Genomic DNA, 19,931 nt, shown 5'->3' with positions numbered 1-19,931 from the left:
TACATCATTTCAGTGAATTTAATAAAAATGTATGTAATTTTAGAAAAATGAACAAATTAATTTTTAAGAAATTTTGTGATTTTATCAAAATTTTTATAAATTTATTAATGTTTTTTTGAGTTGCACAGATTTCTAACGAATTCACCACATTTCTATGGATTAAATTTTTAAAAAATGTTGTAATTTTTACTTAGAATTATAGTAAATTCAGCGAATTTCTATTGAATTTAAAATATTTTTAGTGAATACAATAAAATTTTGGTTAATTAAAAATAATTATTCTAGTTCACTCAATAAAATTCTATTAATTTTATAAGAATTATGGTAAATTTCTCGAATTCCTGTCGAATTTAGCACATTTCTAGTGAATTCAACAGAATTTTGTAAAATTAAAAATAATAATTCTAGTTAACTTAACAAAATTCTATTAAATGTATTTTTCTAAATTTTCAATACTGAATTCATTTTAGAATAAATAAGCAGAATTTCAGATAGTTCAATTTAAAAATCTTCAAAACTTAATTTTTTAAAGATGTATTGAAGATTTTAAAATTGCCCAACTATAGAATTTTTGTAATTTTTATAATTTGGATTTAGTAATTATCGAATTTGCAAAGATTAACATTTTTTGTTTTAAAATCTTCTATAACTCTTTTTCGAAATCATTTGAAATTTCAGGAAATTTTTTGTCAATTTTTCCCTTGAAATTCATTTTTGAAAATAAAAAATTTTGAAATTTTTGCCAGGAATCTTTAAATATATATTTTTTGTCTCTATTAAAACCTTTCAAAATTCTTAGAAGCTTTACTTTTAAATCATCCATTTTTTGGAAATCTACAAGTTTCAAATTATTTTCGAATCTTTTCAAAATTTCTAAATATCCTTTGAAATAATTCAGTTTTCGTACAAAATTTCCTGACTTTTTATAAATTGTCTTAAAATTTTTCAGCTCAATTATTTTACAATTTTGGATATCATTTAAAAATTTAAGAAATCTTCAAGTTTCTTTCAAAATTCAATTTTCAAAAAAAATCTTGAAATTTTATTAATAATTTCAAAAAATATTTTTTATTCTTTTGAAATATTTCAAAATTCTTAAGAAGCTTTATTTTGAAATCAACAATTTTTGGAAATCCACAAATTTTAAATTATTTTCGAATCTTTTCAAAACTTCTAAATATCTTTTGAAATAATTCAGTTTTCGTAAAAACTTTCATGATTTTTTTAAGTGTCTTAAAATTTCCCAACTCAATTATTTTACAATTTTGGATATAATTTGAAAATTTAGGAAACCTTCAAGTATTGTATGTATTAAAACCTTTCAAAATTCTTAGAACATTTACTTTGATATCATCCATTTTTTGGAAATCTACAAGTTTCAAATTATTTTCAAATCTTTTCAAAATTTCTAAATATCCTTTGAAATAACTAAATTTTCGTACAAAATTTCCTGATTTTTTAAAAATTGCCTTAAAATTTTCAAGCTCAATTATTTTACAATTTTGGATATCATTTAAAAAATTTAGGAAATCTTCAAGTTTCTTTTAAAATTCACTTTTCAAAAAAAATCTTGAAATTTTATTAAGAATTTCAAAAAATATTTTTTATTCTTTTGAAATATTTCAAAATTCTTAAAAATCTCTTTTCTAAATCTTAAAAAATCTACATCTTCTTAAACTTTTTTGAAATTTGTACAAGTTTTAAATTATTTTGTAATTTTTTAAAAACTTGTAAATATTTCTTAAACTTACTGGAATTTGATTAAAACAAAAAAATGTTGAATCTTTTAATTTTAAATCTTTGAATAATTTTAAAGGTTTCCATCTAAAATTATTCAACACTAACTTAAAGTTCTTCCATTTCAAAATATTTTTATAAATTTTCAATACTGAACTCATTTTTAAATAAGTATGCAGAATTAGAGATAGTTCAATTTAAAAATCTTGAAAATTCAATTTTTTAAAGTTATATTGAAGATTTTAAAATTACCTAAATATTAACATTTTTTTTAAATTTTTGTAATTTTTATTATTTGGATTTGTAATGATAGAATTTGCAAGAATTTCAATTACGAAGATTGGAAATTTCTGTCGAATTTAGCACATTTCAACTGAATTAAACAGAATTTTGGTTAATTAAAAATAATAATTCTAGTTAACTTAACAAAATGATATTAAATGTAACAGAATTATAGAAAATTGCAAAATTCAATGTAAGTGCGGCTAAATTAATATAATTCTCTGTAATTTACTGGAAAAAAAGTTATTAAAAAATTCAACAAAATGTTATAAAATTTCAAAGAATTTTTGTGATTTTACCACAATTTTACAAAAATTTACCAAAATTTTATTGAGTTTTGCAGATTTTTAATGAATTCACCAAATTTCTATTGATTAACAAAATAATTTAATTTCAACAGAATTCCAGTTCTAGAAAATAAAAAAAAAACCCAGTTTTCCTGACTCCCAAGAATATCATATTTAAATTCTAGTAGATACTAAATTAAAATTTTCATGCGAATAAATTGAATTGAAAATAAAAAAAAAAGCGTCACATAATTTGACTTAAAGTAAAATTTGTGGACTGACTTTTTGTAGAATTTCAATATGAAGCAACTCGAATCGCCGGCTTCTGTTCGACGATTAAGACTCTTAATTAATTAATTAATTCGCTCTTGAGTGTAGAAAAAAAAACCTTCATGATAAAATGGTATGCACTGGTTAGAACTTAACTTGTTTTTTTTTTGTTAAATTATATTATAAATTAGTGGCAATGTTCCGTCACGTCCACAATCACGGATTTTTTCCAGCCAAAAAGGAAGTAACCAATCGCTGTACCCAAAACCACAGCAAAGCACAACCAGACGTTGTAGGTCATGAAGATGAGCATCAGAAAATACGAGAGGATGATCTGGATTATGTGTAAAAACGTCTGGAAGGTGTGCATCCAAGACAGCATTGTGGGCCTGTAGAGAAGAGAAAAACTTGATTCATTTCTTACAGAAATAGCGAAAAAAAAAGTTTCATGAGGAAGAAAATGAGCAAGAGTCTGCAGAAACTAGATGGAGAATCTTTTTTCCCGAACAAAGAAGCCTTAATTTAAAGATCAATTTCAATTCAAGTTCTCAGCTTCAGATTACACCAATTTTTTTATTATTATACAATTTAAACATATTTACAAAGGAAGAAGAGTTCTGCTTGGAATGACTAAAAAATCATGAAAAAAAATTCCCGAATTGGAAAATTTTCTAATAATAAAATCCCCGATTAATAAAATTTAGGAATTATAAAAAAATTGTCCAAACTAGAAAGTTTACGAATTTTAAAAAATTCATTTTTTTTTTAAATTTAAATACTAAAAACACAATAATGAAATATTTATATCAAGAAAAATTATTTTGAACGTTTCAAGATTCTAAAATTTTTGTTAAGAAAAAAATAATAATTAAAAAAATGTTCATCCAGAAATATATATATTTTTTCAATTATTGTTATTTTTAATTCAGAAAATTATTTTAGAAACTTTAAACATTAAAATAATTTTTGTTTATACAAATGTTTGATTATTGTATTTCTGAGAAATAAATAATATTGATAAAAAAAGATTTGATTGTTTAAATTTAGGAATTTCGAAATTAGAGCATTTTATTATTTGGGAATTATTTAATTCGAAAATTGTATTATTCGGAAATTTTGTAATTACAGAATTTTATTATTCGGGACTTTTGTAAATCGAGAATTTTGTAATTTGAGAATTTTATTATTCCGGACTTTTATTCTTCGGAAATTTTCTGATTCGAGAAGTTTATTAGTCAGGAATTTTTTTATTCAGGAATTTTGTAATTCGAGAATTTTATTATTCACGATTCTTGTAATTACAAAACTTTATTATTCGGGAATTTTGTAATTCGAAAATTTTAGTATTGGGGAATTTTGCAATTCAGGCATTTTATTATTCAGGAACTTTGTAATTCGAGAATTTTATTCTTCGGAAATTGTATTATTCAAGAATTTTGTAATTCGACAATTTTAGTAATCGAAAATTTTATTATTCGGGAAATTTTGTAATTCGAGAATTTTATTATTCGGGCAATTTGTAATTCGAGAATTTTATTACTTGAGAATTTTATTATTCGGGAGTTTTGTAATTCGAGAATTTTATTATTCGGTAATTTTGCAATTCAGGAATTTTATTATTCAGGAACTTTGTATTTCGAGAATTTTACTTTTCGGAAATTCTATTATTCAAGAATTTTGTAATTCGAAAATTTTAGTATTCGGGAATTTTAATATTCGGAAATTTTATTATTCGGGAATTTTTTAATTAGAGAAAATTATTATTCGGCATTTTTGCAAATTGAGGATTTTATTATTCGGGGAATTTGCTAATGAGAGAATTTTATTGTTCGGGAATTTTGTAAATCGAGAATTTTATTATTCGGGGATTTTGGAAATCAAGAATTTTATTATTCGGAAATTTTATTATTTGGGAATTTTCTAATTCGAGAATTTTATTATTCGGGAATTTTGTAATTCAGGAATTTTATTATTCAGGAATTTTGTAATTCGAGAATTTTATTATGCGGGATTTTTGTAATTCAAGCATCTTATTCGGAAATTTTTTAATTAGAGAAATTTATTAATCGCGAATTTTGTAAATGAAGAATTGTATTATTCGGGGAATTTCGTAATACGAGAATTTTGTTCTTCGGGAATTTTATTATTCAAGAATTTTGTAATTCGAGAATTTTATTCTTCGAGAATTTTATAATTCGGGATTTTTGTAAGACGAGAATTTTATTATATGGAAATTTTCCAATTCGGGAGCTTTATAATTCAGGAATTTTATGATTCGAGAATTTTATTACTGGAGAATTTTATTATTTGGAAATTTGTTGTTGTAACTTGGTTGATTTTATCGGAATATCGAAGATATTAAACACGATTTGAAACTGATAAAAGCGTAGATTTATTATAACTTTAAGATGACTTGATGATGCAGTACAAAATAGACAAGTGATAAGTTGACAAAATGAACAAAACAGATGATGTTATAAACAAATAAAAGGTGTAGCTTTTTTTCTATAACTAAATTCAATATTTTATTATTCAAAAATTTTCCAATTCAGGAGTTTTGAAATTCCAGTATTTTTTTTATTCGGGAATTTTGTAATTCGATAATTTTATTGTTCGAGAATTTTTCAAATCAGGAATTTTATTTTTCGGAATCTTTCCATCGTCCCTTCTGCTTATTATTATGATGAGAAATTTGAGAGAGCAGTTTGAAGCCTATTAAAGTAACAAAATGAAAATATTCAAGACACGAGAATAACAACTGGATAAAATGGATCAGAGCGCAAAAAGAGCTAAAAAGGGAGAAATGGGGTAGTTTTTAACGCGAAAATTGTTATATTACAGGATTAAGATGTAAAATGAAGCTCAAATTTGTCATAAAAGCAGCAATAATTAAATGAGTGTGATTAATTTTTATTTTTCATGCAAAATTTGCAAATTTGAATAATCTAATAAAAATATAGAATAATGAAAGTGGTTAGGAACTTAATAAGTTTGAAAATCACTTTCATATTTTCAAAATTCACACTGTTTTAAGATTCATCTCTTTGGTTCAAAATTTAACTACTTTGTTGAAAATTTTTCATTTTTCAGAATTAATGTTATTAACTAAAAATGTAACGATTCGATTTTTGATAAAAATTTGATATTTTTAAATGAAAATTGATCTTTTCTATTTAATAATTCCCCTATTTGGTTGAAAATTCATGTATTTTGTGGAAATTTTGTCTTTTTTCGTAGAAAATAAATCTTCTTGTTTAAAAATTCATCCTTCTTGGTTAAAAATACTAATGCTTGGTTAAAAAATAATCTGTTTTGTTTGAGGATTCAATTATTTGATTGAGAACTTGTCTTTTTTGGTTAAATTTAACTGGTTTTTATTTCAAATTAAATTATTTATTGCTTTAAATGTCTGTTATTAAATGTTCCGTTAAGAATTTTTTTAAATTATCCACCTACTTTAAAGTAAAATTACTTTTTCAAAAATGCACTTGGCTTTAAAATTTAACAATTTGGTTTATAATTGATGTAATTGGTTGAAAATTCGTCTTTTTGGTTCAAAATTGAATTATTTGGTTGAACATTCATTTTTTTTTATCGAAAATTCAACGATTTTTTAAAAAGCTGAAGTAATTTGTTTAAAACTAGTTTTTTAGGGAATAACAAATGAAATTTTGTATCTTAAAATTAAAGTATTACATTTTTGGTTAGAAAATTATCGGTTAGAAGTTGAAAATTGAACAATTTGTCGAAAATTCATCAATTTAGTTGAAAATTCATCTTTATAGTTAGAAAATTAATCTTTTCTGTTGAAAAGGCAACTTTTTGGTTGATAATTCAACTATATGATTCATTATTTGGCGTTTTGTTGTAGTCAACTGCTTGCACGTTCCTTTTTGTTTTATTTTAAAATATTTTTTCTTTACATTTAGAAAAGAAAAAATCTTTTTGTAAGAAATTGTATTGCTTTTAAATAATTTAAAAAGATTTTTTCATCATTTCTGCCATTCAAGAATCAATTTATGTTGACTGGATATACTTCGGTAGTTCAAAATAAATTTAGGGCGATTTGAAAGTCAGAAAAAAAGATAAAATTGGTTAAATAAACCATTTTTATATATTTTAAATCGTTCTCGTAATTATATTTTGAATCTAAATTAGAAAATAGTTGAAGTTTCAGGGAATAAAATATTTTATAATATTATTTATTTATTAAAATCATTTATTATTATATATTATATTATTATTATTTTATTTGAAAAAATAAAAAATAACTGTTTAATAATCCATTGTAACAAGTTTTTTTAATATAAAGAGAGCCACAAATTTTCCAAGCGAAATCATTTAAAATCCTTTGAATATAAATTAAATTAAAAGTATTAATCAAATTTCTCTTTAAAAATTTTTTTCTTTCAAACTTCACTTTAAAACAGTATTTAAAAAATAATAATAAAAATTTTTAATATAAAAATTGTAACATTTTCCAAACGAAATCTCTTGAAATTCTTTTTAATATTCTTTTAAATAATATAATATTTTAAAATATTAAGAGTCCTACCAATTTTTTAAACGAGATAAATGATTAATTCCACTTGTATAAAATATGTTAGAAAACTCTTACTTTCAATCAATATTGTTATTCATATATAATTAAATTATAAATTGTAATTTTTTTCAAATCTTCAAAAGAAAATTTGATTGTATGTGACAAATATGCATATACAATTAATCATTCTGAAATTGTTGAATTTAAAACATCTAGAAATTGTCTGATACAAAAAAAAAGATTTTAATAAAAATGTTTATAATTTAAAGCAATATCTATTAAACAGTATCTATTAAAAAAATTAAATTTAAGTAAAAAACTTAACTATGAAAATTTTAAAATTAACCTCTGAGCGAGAAAACAATATAAAATAAATAATTGTTCTAATTTTTAAACAGCGGAATCTACACCGGTTTTGAAAAGAAAAAAAATAAGAGAAAGAGGTTTGTTTAAATTTGGATAAGTCTTTACATTAATCAAATATTAAGTAGAATGAATATTTAAAGAAATTTAAAAGAAAAATGGTTTCTCATTCAGTTGTTCTTCTCATGTCTTCATATAAAGAGTACCGAAAAATTTTCGAAAATACATCGAAAGACACTTTTTACATGCAAAAAACTCGTGCAAAATATTTACAGGTGTTGTGATTTAATTGGCCCCTGGAAATTAATACAGGGCTCGAACTGATTTAAGAGATAAAAAATATAGTTCGTAGTGGCATCAATTTTGAAAAATAGTAACAAAATAGTGGCAGGACATTTTTTAAATGATATTCTTATATATAAATAAGTCATGCAGGCCTCGGATCAATTAGACTATTAAAAAAAAGGTCGAGTCACATAAAATTTCGAAAAATTTATCTTTCGAAATACAGAATAAAATGTTCTGCTAAAAAAACTTCAATTAATAATGTTTTTATTTTTCTCAATGGTTAACCCCATTATATATTTTTTTAATTATAAAGCATACAAAAAATACATTATTTTAAAGGAATTTCATATAATATTGATAATTTTGCATTCTATTGAAGTATTTTTAATTTCTAAAAGATGTTATTACGTCAATTCTAAACTAATTTAGAGAGAAAGAGAAAAATATAATTAATGAAGAACAATCACAAAAGATAAAAGTAATTAAACTTCCAATTAAAAATATTTTCAAGGGCAAAGAAAATCGTTGAAAAATAATTGCTTATTAGTCACAATAAAATAAATAAATATCCTTTAAAAAGGATAAGTTTAATTTTTTAGTATTTTTAACTCTCAGTAATTTTGATATCATTTAAAAACCAATGAAAGGATTAATCTAAGTCTAAAATATTTCTTTCTAAAAATTAAAAACTGTAAACTTGCATTATTTTAAAATGAGGGCATTTTAAAGTTTTAATTGACTTTAAACTTGGATTGCTTGAATTTTTAAAAATGTTGTTCATTAAAATTTTTTTTAGATCTACGATTTTTAATTGGGAAATAATTTATAATTTGAAGTATTTTCAAACGAAACAACTTAATATTTTCGAATATTTTCTGGAAAATATTATTTTTTTAATTATTGTGCACATCTAAGATTTTTTAATTTTTAATTTCAACAATTTAAATTTGATATTCTTTATTCCTAAATGTAATTATATCAAATTGCTGATTTTTAATCCAGATATTAATTTCACATTTCTAGTTGATTGAAGTAGATATCTTGTAAATTTAAATTCAATTCAAGAAACTAAAATTAATCTCAACAATTCTTTTTTTAATAATAATTTTGTAGAACGAAATTAAATTTTTTTAGTTGAAAAATAATTATTTTGTTATATTTCGTTGTAAATTCATGTATTTTGTTGAAAAATCGTTTGTTTTTGTTAAAAATTCACATTTTTCTTTAAAATTCCATTTTTTAGTCGATAATTTAACTATTTTGTTGAAAATTCGTCTTATCGGTAGAAATTGATTTTCAGGTGGAAAATTAATTAATTTAACTGAAAATTGAACTACTCTTTTTTGGTTGACGATTTATCTGTTTTACTGCAAAATTCAACTATTTGGTTAAAAATTTACTTTTTTCGTTGAAATTCAATTTTTTTTTTGATAATTTAACTATTATGTTGAAAACTCTTTTTTTTTTTTTGTTGAATAATAATTTTGTAGCTGAAAATATAACTGTTTAAGTTGGAAAATAATGGTTTTGTTATATTTCGTTGTAAATTCATACGTACTTTATTCAAAAATCGTTTGTTTTTTTAGTAGAAAATGAATTTTTGAATTAAAAATTCAAATTTTGTCGTTAAAATTACTTTTTTTGTCGATAATTGAACTATTTTGTTGAAAAATTTTTTTGGTTAAATAATAATTTTATAATTGGAAATTTAACTATTTTAGTTGAAAATTAATATACTTAGTTGAAAATTCGTCTGTTCGTAGAAATTGATTTTTAGGTGGAAAATTTAATCTTTTTGGTTGAAAATTCATCAGCTTAGTTGAAAATTAATTAAGTTAACTGAAAATTGAACTATTCTTCTTTGGTTGACAACTATCTTTTTTGCTTCAAAATTCAACTATTTGGTTAAAATTGTACTTTTTTCTTTGAAATTCAATTTTTTTTTTTTTTTTGATAATTTAACTATTTTGTTCAATTTTTTTTTTTGGTTAAATAATAATTTTATAATTGGTAATTTAACCATTTTATGTTTAATAAAACAATTTAAAAGAACATGATTTTAAATATTTTAGTTGAAAATTAATATATTTTGTTGAAAATTCGTCTTTTCGGTAGAAACTGATTTTTGAGGTGGAAAATTCAAATTATCAGCAATTGTAATACAATTCGGGTTACTTCAAGTAAATGTCTCGTCTGAATATAGTTAACTTAAATTGAATTGTATATGATTTTGCAATTAAAAATCAATTTTAGTTATTTTATACGGAAATAGGTTAATTTAAATTGAATGTACATTAAAAATCCAATGAATTCAAAATTCTGTTATTTTAAATGCTTCTTAATTTTAATTATTCAATACTGAACATTTCAAACAAACAAAAATTTCCAGAAATTTAAACTTCATTCTTTCCCAAACGCGAATAATTACTATTTGAATTCTTATTAATTGGGAAATGATTTCCAATTTGAACAATTTCTAAACCAAAAAACTTTGTATTTTTTTTATATTTATAAAAGATGAATGCTTTTGTTTGGCACTGTTTATAACTAACAAAATTTATATTAAAATATTGTTAAACTTGAAACTGATTTGTCTTAAAATTGTTTAATCATAAGCTTTTTTTTAATTTCCAATTAGAAATTATCCGAGTTTGGACGTTTTTCGATTTTAAAATAATCAACCAGTAAGTAATAAAAATAAAAATGGCAGTACTTTGAACGATTTTTCATACAAAATTAGAAAAACGTTGAAAATGTACAATTCGAGGCCTGAAATGGAAAAAAATAAACAGATGAATTAATAGTATTTTTAACTATTTTTGAGGGAAAGTGAAAAAATAGTGTCAATATAGGTTTGAGTCCGAGCCCTGTTTATAGGACTTAAAATCTGAATTACAAAAAAGTGAAAAAAACCCTTTTAACAAAATTCCAGGGAATCCTGAAACCAAAATTTCTATATACGTGACAATTACACAGTTTTTTCATCCAACTATACGAAAATGGCCCTTTTCATATTTACTTACGGCTGTTTGTGGATAACCTCGCCGACCATACTAGAATAATAAAGTTAACAAATAATTCTACAGTCACTAATTATTGATCAATATCAGGGTGTCTACTCAAATCCTTGAAAAATAAAAAAAAATACTCACAATTTCAGGTTTTTTCAGGTATTTCAATTTTTTTTTTTATTTTCTAGAGATTCAATTAATATAATTAATTTAAAAAACATCGACAAAATATAGTACAGGATACTCTTAAATATATTTGCACCGTCGGTTAACGAAATAATTTAAATACTACTAAATAAAATAAACATGTAATGAATTTGTCTCCAAAGTTCGTGAATTTGAATAATAATTCAAACAAATTTTTTATTTTATCTTCTTATACTTCAAATTCAGTGCATATTTTAGTCAAATAATATAGCTACTTTATTAAATTTAATTGAAACCGCTTTAAATTCCCATTTTTTCAAATAAAAATATCGAATTTAAAACAAGATAGATGAATTTCATATCAAATAGTTGAATTCTCAAATAAATAAAAATTAATTTTCTACTCAAAAAGACGATTTTTCAACACAATACGTGAATTTTTAACGAAATAGTTGAATTTTAAACTTTAAAAAAAATTTCAACCAAATAGTTGAATTTTGAATTAAAAAAGATAAATTGTCAAGCAAAAAAGAATAGATCAATTTCCAGTTAAATTAATTAATTTTCAACTTGGCCGATGAATTTTCAACCAAAAAGATGAACTTTCCACCTGAAGAAAATTAATTTCTACCAAGAAGATGAATTTGCAACGAAATAAATTAATTTTCAACTAAAATAGTTCAATTTAAAATTATAAAATTATTATTGAAAAAAAAAGAATTTTCCAAAAAATAGTTAATTCATCGACAAAAAATGAAATTTCAACGAAAAATGTGAATTTGTAATCAAGAAAATTCATTTTATACTAAAAAAACAATTTTTCAACAAAATACATGAAGTTACAACGAAATATTTCAACTTTCAACCAAAAAAGACAAATTTTCAAGCAATTTGTTGAATTTTGAAGTAAACAATATGAAATTTCAAACAAAAAATAATAGTTCAATTTTCAGTTAAATTAATTAATTTTCAATGAAACTGATAAATTTTCAACTAAAACAGTTGACTTTTTAGCTACAAAATTATTATTCAACAAAAAAAAGAATTTTCAACAAAATAGTTAAATTATCCACACAAAAATTGAATTTCAACGAAAAAGGTACATTTTTAACCAAATAGTTGAACTTTTAAAAAACAAAGACCAATTTTCAAGAAAAAAAGAAGAGTTCAATTTTCAGTTAAATAAATAATTTTTCAACTAAGCTGATGAACTTTCAGCCAAAAAGATGAATATTCCACCTGAAGATCCATTTCTACCGAAAAGACGAATTTTCAACAAGATACGTTAATTTTAACCTAAAATAGTTACAAAACCAATTTTTAAATTATTATTTAAGAAAAAAAATCAAGAAAATAGATCAAATTATCGAAAAAAATGGAATTTCAACGAAAAATGTGAATTTTGAACCCAGAAAATTTATTTTCTACTAAAAAAAAAACGATTTTCAACAAAATACATGAATTTACAACGAAATATAACAAAATAATTATTTTTCAATTTAAAAACTTATATTCTCAGCTACAAAGTTATTATTTCAAAGAAAAAAGTAAACTTTTCAACAAGAATATTAATTTTCTACAAAAATAAAAACCGATTTTTCAAAAAAAATGGTTAAATTATCAACAACAAAAAATTGAATTTCAATGAAAAAAGTAAATTTTGAACCAAACAGTTAAATTTTGAAGTAAAAAAGATCCATTGTCAAAATAAAAAAAAAAAATAGACGTGTTTTCAACAAAAGACGAATTTTCAACAAAATATATTAATTTTCAACTAAAATAGTTAAATTTCCAATTATAAAAGTGTAATTCAACCAAAAAAGTAAATTTTTAACCAAGAAGATTAATTTTCTACAAAAATCAAAAACGATTTTTCAACAAAATAGTTAAATTATCGACAAAAAAATGGAATTTCAACGAAATAATTTAATTTTCAACCCAGAAAATTCATTTTCTACTTTAAAAAAACAACGATTTTGCAACAAAATACATGAATTTATAACAAAATCATTATTTTTCAACTAAAACAGTTACATTTCCAGCTACAAAATTATTATTCAACAAACAAACAAAAATTTTTAACAAAATACTTTAATTATCCATAATAAAATTGAAATTTAATGAAATAAGTTAATTTTTAACCGCATAGTTGAATTTTGAAGTAAAAAAGATCAATTTTCAAGCAAAAAAGAATAGTTCAATTTTCAGTTTAAGAAATAAATTATTATTATTCGACCAAAAAAAAAAATCAAACAAAATAGTTAAATAATCGACAAGAAAATGAAATTTCAACGAAATATGTGCATTTTTAACCAAGATAATTAATTTTCTACAAAAATAAAAAACGATTTTTCAACAAAATATATAAATTTACAACGAAATAATTAAATTTCTAAATAAAAAATACCAATTTTTAACCAAATTGTTGAATTTTAAAGTATAAAAGATTAATTTTCAACCAAAAAAGGAAAATTCAATTTTCCATTAAACAAATTAATTTGCAACCAAGTTGATGAATTTTCAACCTCCAGAAGATTAAAACTTACCAAAAGAGACGAACTTTCAAATAAACCGATGAATTTTCAACCCCAAGAAAAGTAATTTCTGGCAACAAAATTTCAAAAAAATACATGAATTTTCGACGAAACAGCATAAATTGTTAATCAAAAATTTAATAGTTAAATTTTCAGTTAAGAAAAAATTAATATTCAAACAGAGAGATCAAAATTGAACTAAAATTATGCATTATTAATTTGAAATTGTAATGAATATTCAGCTACAATAGTTGGATTTTAAACCAATCAGATGAATTTTCAAATCAAATGATTTTTGGCACAATTAAAATGAATTCTCAACCTCAAGAAGATTAATTTCGACCAAAAAGACGTATTATCAACGAAAAACATTATTTTTCAACTAAAATAGTTTAATATTATGTTGAAAAAATTAATGTTCAACCAAATAGTTAAACTCACAACCAAAACAGATCAATTGTTAGAACATCAAATTTTTAACCAAAGTAATACATTTTTAACTGAAATTATAAATCTTCAACTGATATAGATGAATTTTAAGTAAAAAAGATCAATTTTGAACTGAAGTGTTTAATTTTCAACCAAATAGATGAATTTTCGAAACAAAAGAATTAATTTACCACAAAAAAGAAAGATTTTTTAAAAAAATATATGATTACTACCAGAAAAGACGAATTTTTACAAAAATTATGGAATATTAAATTGAAATCGTAATTGAATTTTGGTTAAAAATATTTTTTAACCAAAAAATTAATTAAAAAAAATATCTAAATTTTCAAAAACAAAAAATTATTAATTTTAAAGTAAAATGATGAATCCTCAACTGATATATTTGAATTTTAAAACAAAAATATGAATTTTCAACCTCAAGAAGATTAATTTCTAACAAAAAAGACGAATTTTGAACAAAATACAATAATTTTCAACTAAAATTGTTAAATTCCCAGTTAAACAAAAAATTAATTTTAAACCAAATAGTTGAATTTTAAATAAAAAATACCAGTTGTCAAATAGATGAATTTTGAAGTAAAAAATATTAGTTTTCAACCACGAAAAAGATCATTTTTAACTGAAACGATGAAAATTTAACTGAAAATCTTGATTTTTCAACTGGATAGATTATGAAGTTTTAATAAATATATGAGTTTTAATTTAAAAAAGGCAAATTTTCAATCCAAAGGATGAATTTTGAACTAAAAAGGATAAATTTTAAAAAGACAATTAGAATAGTTAAATTTTCTGTATAAAAAATCAATTTTCAACCAAAACGATGAAAATTTGACTCTGACATACTCGAATTTTCAACCAAATCGATGAATTTTCGAAACAAAAAGATTAATTTTCTACAAAAAAAAAAAAAAATTTCAAAAAGATGTGAGTTTTCAACAAAATCTATGAGTTTCAACCGAAAAAAAAACAAATTTTCAACCCAAGGGATAAATTTTGAACTCAAAAAGATCATCTTACAACGAAAAATGGAATATTTCTATTTGCAGTAAAAAAATTAATTTTCAACCAAATTGATGAATTTTCAACTAAAATTATAAATCTTCAACTGGAATAGTTTAACATTGAACAAAAAAATGAAATTTCAATCAAGAAAATTAATTTCTATAATATTTGAATTTTAAACCAAAATTATGAATTTTTAAATAAAATTATCAATCTTTAACTAGAATAATTTAATTTTCAGCAAAAAAAAAGAAAGAATTTTCAATCTCAAAAAGATTAATTTCTACCAAAAAAGACGAATTTTGAACAAAATACATTATTTTAAACTAAAATTATTAAATTTGCAGTTAAAAAAATTAATCTTCAACCAAATAGTGACATTTTCGAAACAAACAAATTAATTTTCTACCAAAAAAAAAAGATTTTTCAATAAAATATATGAATATTTCAACAAAATCTATGAGTTTCAAAAAAAAAAAGACAATTTTTCAACCCAGGATATAAATTTTTAACTAAATATGATCAATTAAAAATGGAATAGTTCAATTTTCAGTTAAAAAAATTAATTTTCAACCAAACTGATGAATTTTCCAATAAAATATTCAATCTCCAACTGCAATAGTTTAACCTTAAACAAAAACAAATAAATTTTAAACTAAAATGATGTAATATTAAATTGAAATAGTAATTAGATTTTAGTTAAAAATAATTTTTAACAAAACTATTAATTAAAAAAATATATCTACCTTTAAAAAAAAATATATGTATGTAAATATATATATATCAATTTTAAACTAAAATTATGAATCCTCAACTATAATATTTGAAGTAGAATAATTCAATTTTCAGCAAAGAAAAAAATTAATTTACAAGGATTAATTTATATCATAAAAAAAGATGAACTTTCAACAAAATACATTATTTTAAACTAAAATTGTTAAATTTCCAGTTACAAAATTAATTTTAGACCAAATAGTTGAATTTCAATAAAAAAAACATCAATTGTCAACCCAATAGATGAATTTTTTAAACAAAAATTACTTTTTTACCAAAAAAGATGACTTTTCAACACAATACATGAATTTTTAATAAATACACAAGTTTAATCTAAACAGGATAAATTTTCAACCAAACTGATGAATTTTTTACGAAAATAATTAAACTTCAACCGGAATAGTTTAACTTAAACAAAACAAATAGATTTTTAACTAAAACGATGAATTTTTCTCTAAAATAAATGATTTTTCAACCTAAAAGATAAATTTTCAACAAAGGAAATTAATTTCAACCAAAAAATACGAATGTTTAACTAAAATGATGGAATATTCAACTGGCATATTAAAATTTTTAGTTAAAAAAAATTAATTAATACATAAATTTAGAAATATAAAGCTACTTCTATTAATGAAAAATCATTGTTACTCAATTTTAAATTGCAATTAAAAAAAAATTTAGTAACCCTCTTGAAAAAAATCCTTAAAAAATCAAGTTTTTCCAGGTAAGGCAGACACTCTGAATATTAATTTCGAACTATAAAGCCATAACAAAGAACTTGACTAAAATTCTATAATTAATGAATAAAAATGGTTTTTTTAAACGACGAAACTTACTGAACGACTCGACTGTCTTCGGCGACGATATTTTTTTCCTGTGGCATCGAAACACTTCTGTATTGAAGTGCATTGTAGGTTCTCCAGAAAAGATATTCTCTGTAATATTTAAGGCCTTCGTACAGAGCTGCCATTATGACAATTCCAATTATGGATCCCACGAGACCACCGACCGAGGAAATTTTCCAACATTCGAACAAAACTGTTTCGGAATATCCACCGTGGAAGAACATCTGCAATGGACACTAGATTTCAAAAATATATTCAAAAAAATTAAACTAACTATTAAAGTTTAATAGCTAACACCACTCTAGCGGCAGAAAAAAAGCCTAAATTTGCCGATTTATTTTAGGAGTTATAAAAAAAGTAATAGGATTTTATTTTAGAGGGTTTGTTTAACAGATATTAAAGTATAAGACCTGAAACGAAAAACCAAAAATTTTTATAATTTATGTACTATTGGCTATAGGACTACGCAGGGTTTTTTTTAAATCGAATTTTGTAGAAATAGTGCATGTATCAATAAATTTATACAGTTTTCGATTCGTTTTTATATAAAAATAACTTTCCTAAAATATTTATGCAAAAAAATTTATTTTATTTAAAGTTATTAACAATCAATGTTCTTGATTATTTTTTTCTTAAATGGATTACTCGCGAACGGTTAATCGAATTTCAATAATTGAGTTACGCAATTTTTTGTTACAAAGTACACTTTACGCTAAAAAATTGATCGGTAGTAAATAACATTTTTACTGTTTAAATAATCGTTTCTTTTAAACAATTCCAAATTAATTAAATTTCTTCGCCTGTGAAATAATTCTTCCACGTTCCATTAGATTCTGCAATCCCTTCCGAAAATTTAGGTGGAAAAAAAGTTTGTATTTTGCACTAGTTTAAAAGTTATTGATTTTTTGTGTGACCACACAATATGACATGATTTTTCAACTAAAATTATAAATGTTCATGAAAAAATAAATTTTTAATCAAGTGGTTCAACTTTCTACCGGGTATAGTTAATTTTTTAATCAAAAGGATGAATTTTCAACCAAGTTTAGTTAAGTTAAGGTTAAGTTTTCCGTTAAAAATATTAATTTATGAAAATAATAATATTATCAAAATAGTTCATTTTTCCACAAAATAGATGAATTTTCAAATAAAAGAATAAAGCATCATTTAAAAAAAGGAATGTTTTAATAAAGTGGCTCACCTTTAATCTAAGAAATAGGGGAATAATTGGACAATAAATTATTTTAAATAAAATATTGCGTGTATCATATTGATTACAATATAGAACGGATTTTCAACTAAAATGATAAATGATCATGAAAAAATGAATTTTTAATCAAGTGGTTCAACTTTCTACCGGGTATAGTTAATTTTTTAATCAAAAGGATGAATTTTCAACCAAGAAGATTACTTTTATACTAAAAAATATGAATTTTTAACGAAACAGATCCATTATCAACTAAAAAAAATAATTAATTTTCAACCTAAAGTTAAATGGTTAAGTTTTCCGTTGAAAATATTAATTTATAAAAATAATAATATTATTAAAATAGTTCATTTTTCCACAAAATAGATGAATTTTCAAATAAAAGAATAAAGCATCATTTAAAAAAAGGAATTTTTTAATAAAGTGGCTCATTTTTAATCTAAGAAATAGGGCAATAATTGGACAATAAATTATTTTAAATAAAATATTGCGTGTATCATATTGATTACAATATAGAACGGATTTTCAACTAAAATGATAAATGATCATGAAAAAATGAATGTTTAATTATGTGGTTCAACTTTCCACCGGGTATAGTTAAATTAAACAAAAAATTAATTTTAAACCAAATAGTTGAATTTTAAATAAAAAATACCAGTTGTCAATCAAATAGTTGAACTTTGAAGTAAAAAATATCAATTTTCAACCACAAATGGAATAGGTCAATTTTCTGCTGAAAAATTAATTTTACTTCCAATTAAGTAGTTTTTTACACGAAAAAGATAATTTTTTAACTGAAACGATGAAAATTTAACTGAAAATCTTGATTTTTCAACTGGATAGATTATGAAGTTTTAATAAATATATGAGTTTTAATTAAAAAAGGCAAATTTTCAATCCAAAGGATGAATTGTGAACTAAAAAGGATAAATTTTTAAAAAGACAATTAGAATAGTTAAATTTTCAGTATAAAAAATCAATTTTCAACCAAAACGATGAATGGATTTTTAATCAAGTGGTTCAACTTTCTACCGGGTATAGTTAATTTTTCAATCAAAAGGATGAATTTTCAACAAAGAAGATTAATTTTCTACTAAAAAATATAAATTTTCAACAAATAGATCCATTATCAACTAAAAAAATCGATTTTCAACCTAAAGTTGAGTGGTTAAGTTTTCAGTTAAAAAGATTAATTTAAGAAAATAGTTATATTATCAAAATAGTTTATTTTTCCACAAAATAGATGAATTTTCAATTGAAAGGATGAAGCATCATTTAAAAAAAAATTTCTTTAATAAAGTGGATCAACTCTAAGCCAAGAAATAGGGGAATAATTGGGTAACAAATTATTTTGAATAAAATTATTGTTGGTATCATATTAAGTACAATATGAAACGAATATCCAAGTAAAATGATAAATGTTCATAAAAAAATGCATTTTTAATCAAGCGATTTAACTTTCTACCAGGTATAGTTATTTTTTGATAAAAAAAAAGAATTTTCAACCAAGAAGATTAATTGTCTACTAAAAAAGAATAAGGTGGGTAAATTTCAATTAATCATAGATCAATTTTCAACCACAGAAATGAATCTTCAACCAAAAATATTGTTTTTTAAGAGAGTGGTTAAGTATTCAAACAAGTAGTTGGATTTTCAATAAAAACAAGTGAATTTCCAAAAAAAATTAAATAACCAAATTATCATTGAAAGTATTAGTTTTTAATTTAAAAAAATATATATAATTTTCAACCAAAAAATTAATTTTCCCAACAAAAAAATGAACTTTTAACTTAACTAATGAAACTTTAATATAAAAACTGAATTTTTAATAAAATAGTTTCATCTTCAACAAAGTATAGTTACATTTTCAACCAAGAAAATTAATTTTCGACCAATAAAAGTATTTTTTAACAATTTGGTTCAAACATTCAACCTAGAAGATAGATATATTTATTTTTCAGCCCAACGGCCTTGAAAAATTGGACTTGGTTTACATTCCTTTTTCTTAACCATCTACTCCTGCATTCAATGATTTTTTTTTTGACAACTAAAACAAAATAGAATCTCTATATGGATTAATAGTAACAACTAACAATTATGGTTCTCTATACACTCATATTATACATTTCTCTACTTATCTAGAGTTAATTACATCCTCTTTTCGCTTTTCCAAACGTCTTAACCAATTACA

At 22.1% G+C, this 19,931-nt stretch overlaps 1 protein-coding gene across 3 annotated transcripts in view; it reads right to left on the bottom strand.

Moving 5' to 3' along the window:
• Nucleotides 1–2,725: 2,725 nt before the first annotated feature.
• The window catches only part of LOC117179546 (high affinity copper uptake protein 1), a 50,780-nt gene continuing 33,574 nt past the window's right edge, over nucleotides 2,726–19,931 (bottom strand). For 2 of the 3 annotated variants that reach the window (XM_033371455.1, XM_033371454.1), the window contains exons 3-5: nucleotides 16,525–16,757; nucleotides 10,794–10,823; nucleotides 2,726–2,965 (exon numbers count right to left, since the gene is read on the bottom strand). In XM_033371455.1, the coding sequence (XP_033227346.1) occupies nucleotides 2,764–2,965; nucleotides 10,794–10,823; nucleotides 16,525–16,757 (465 nt within the window). In that variant the 3' untranslated portion in view covers nucleotides 2,726–2,763. The remainder of the gene's footprint in view (nucleotides 2,966–10,793; nucleotides 10,824–16,524; nucleotides 16,758–19,931) is intronic. The other variant, XM_033371456.1, reaches the window with a different exon arrangement.

The sequence above is a fragment of the Belonocnema kinseyi genome, chromosome 9, assembly GCF_010883055.1.
Source record: "Belonocnema kinseyi isolate 2016_QV_RU_SX_M_011 chromosome 9, B_treatae_v1, whole genome shotgun sequence".
Lineage (NCBI taxonomy): Eukaryota > Metazoa > Arthropoda > Insecta > Hymenoptera > Cynipidae > Belonocnema > Belonocnema kinseyi.
This window is presented reverse-complemented; position numbering and strand designations above follow the sequence as displayed.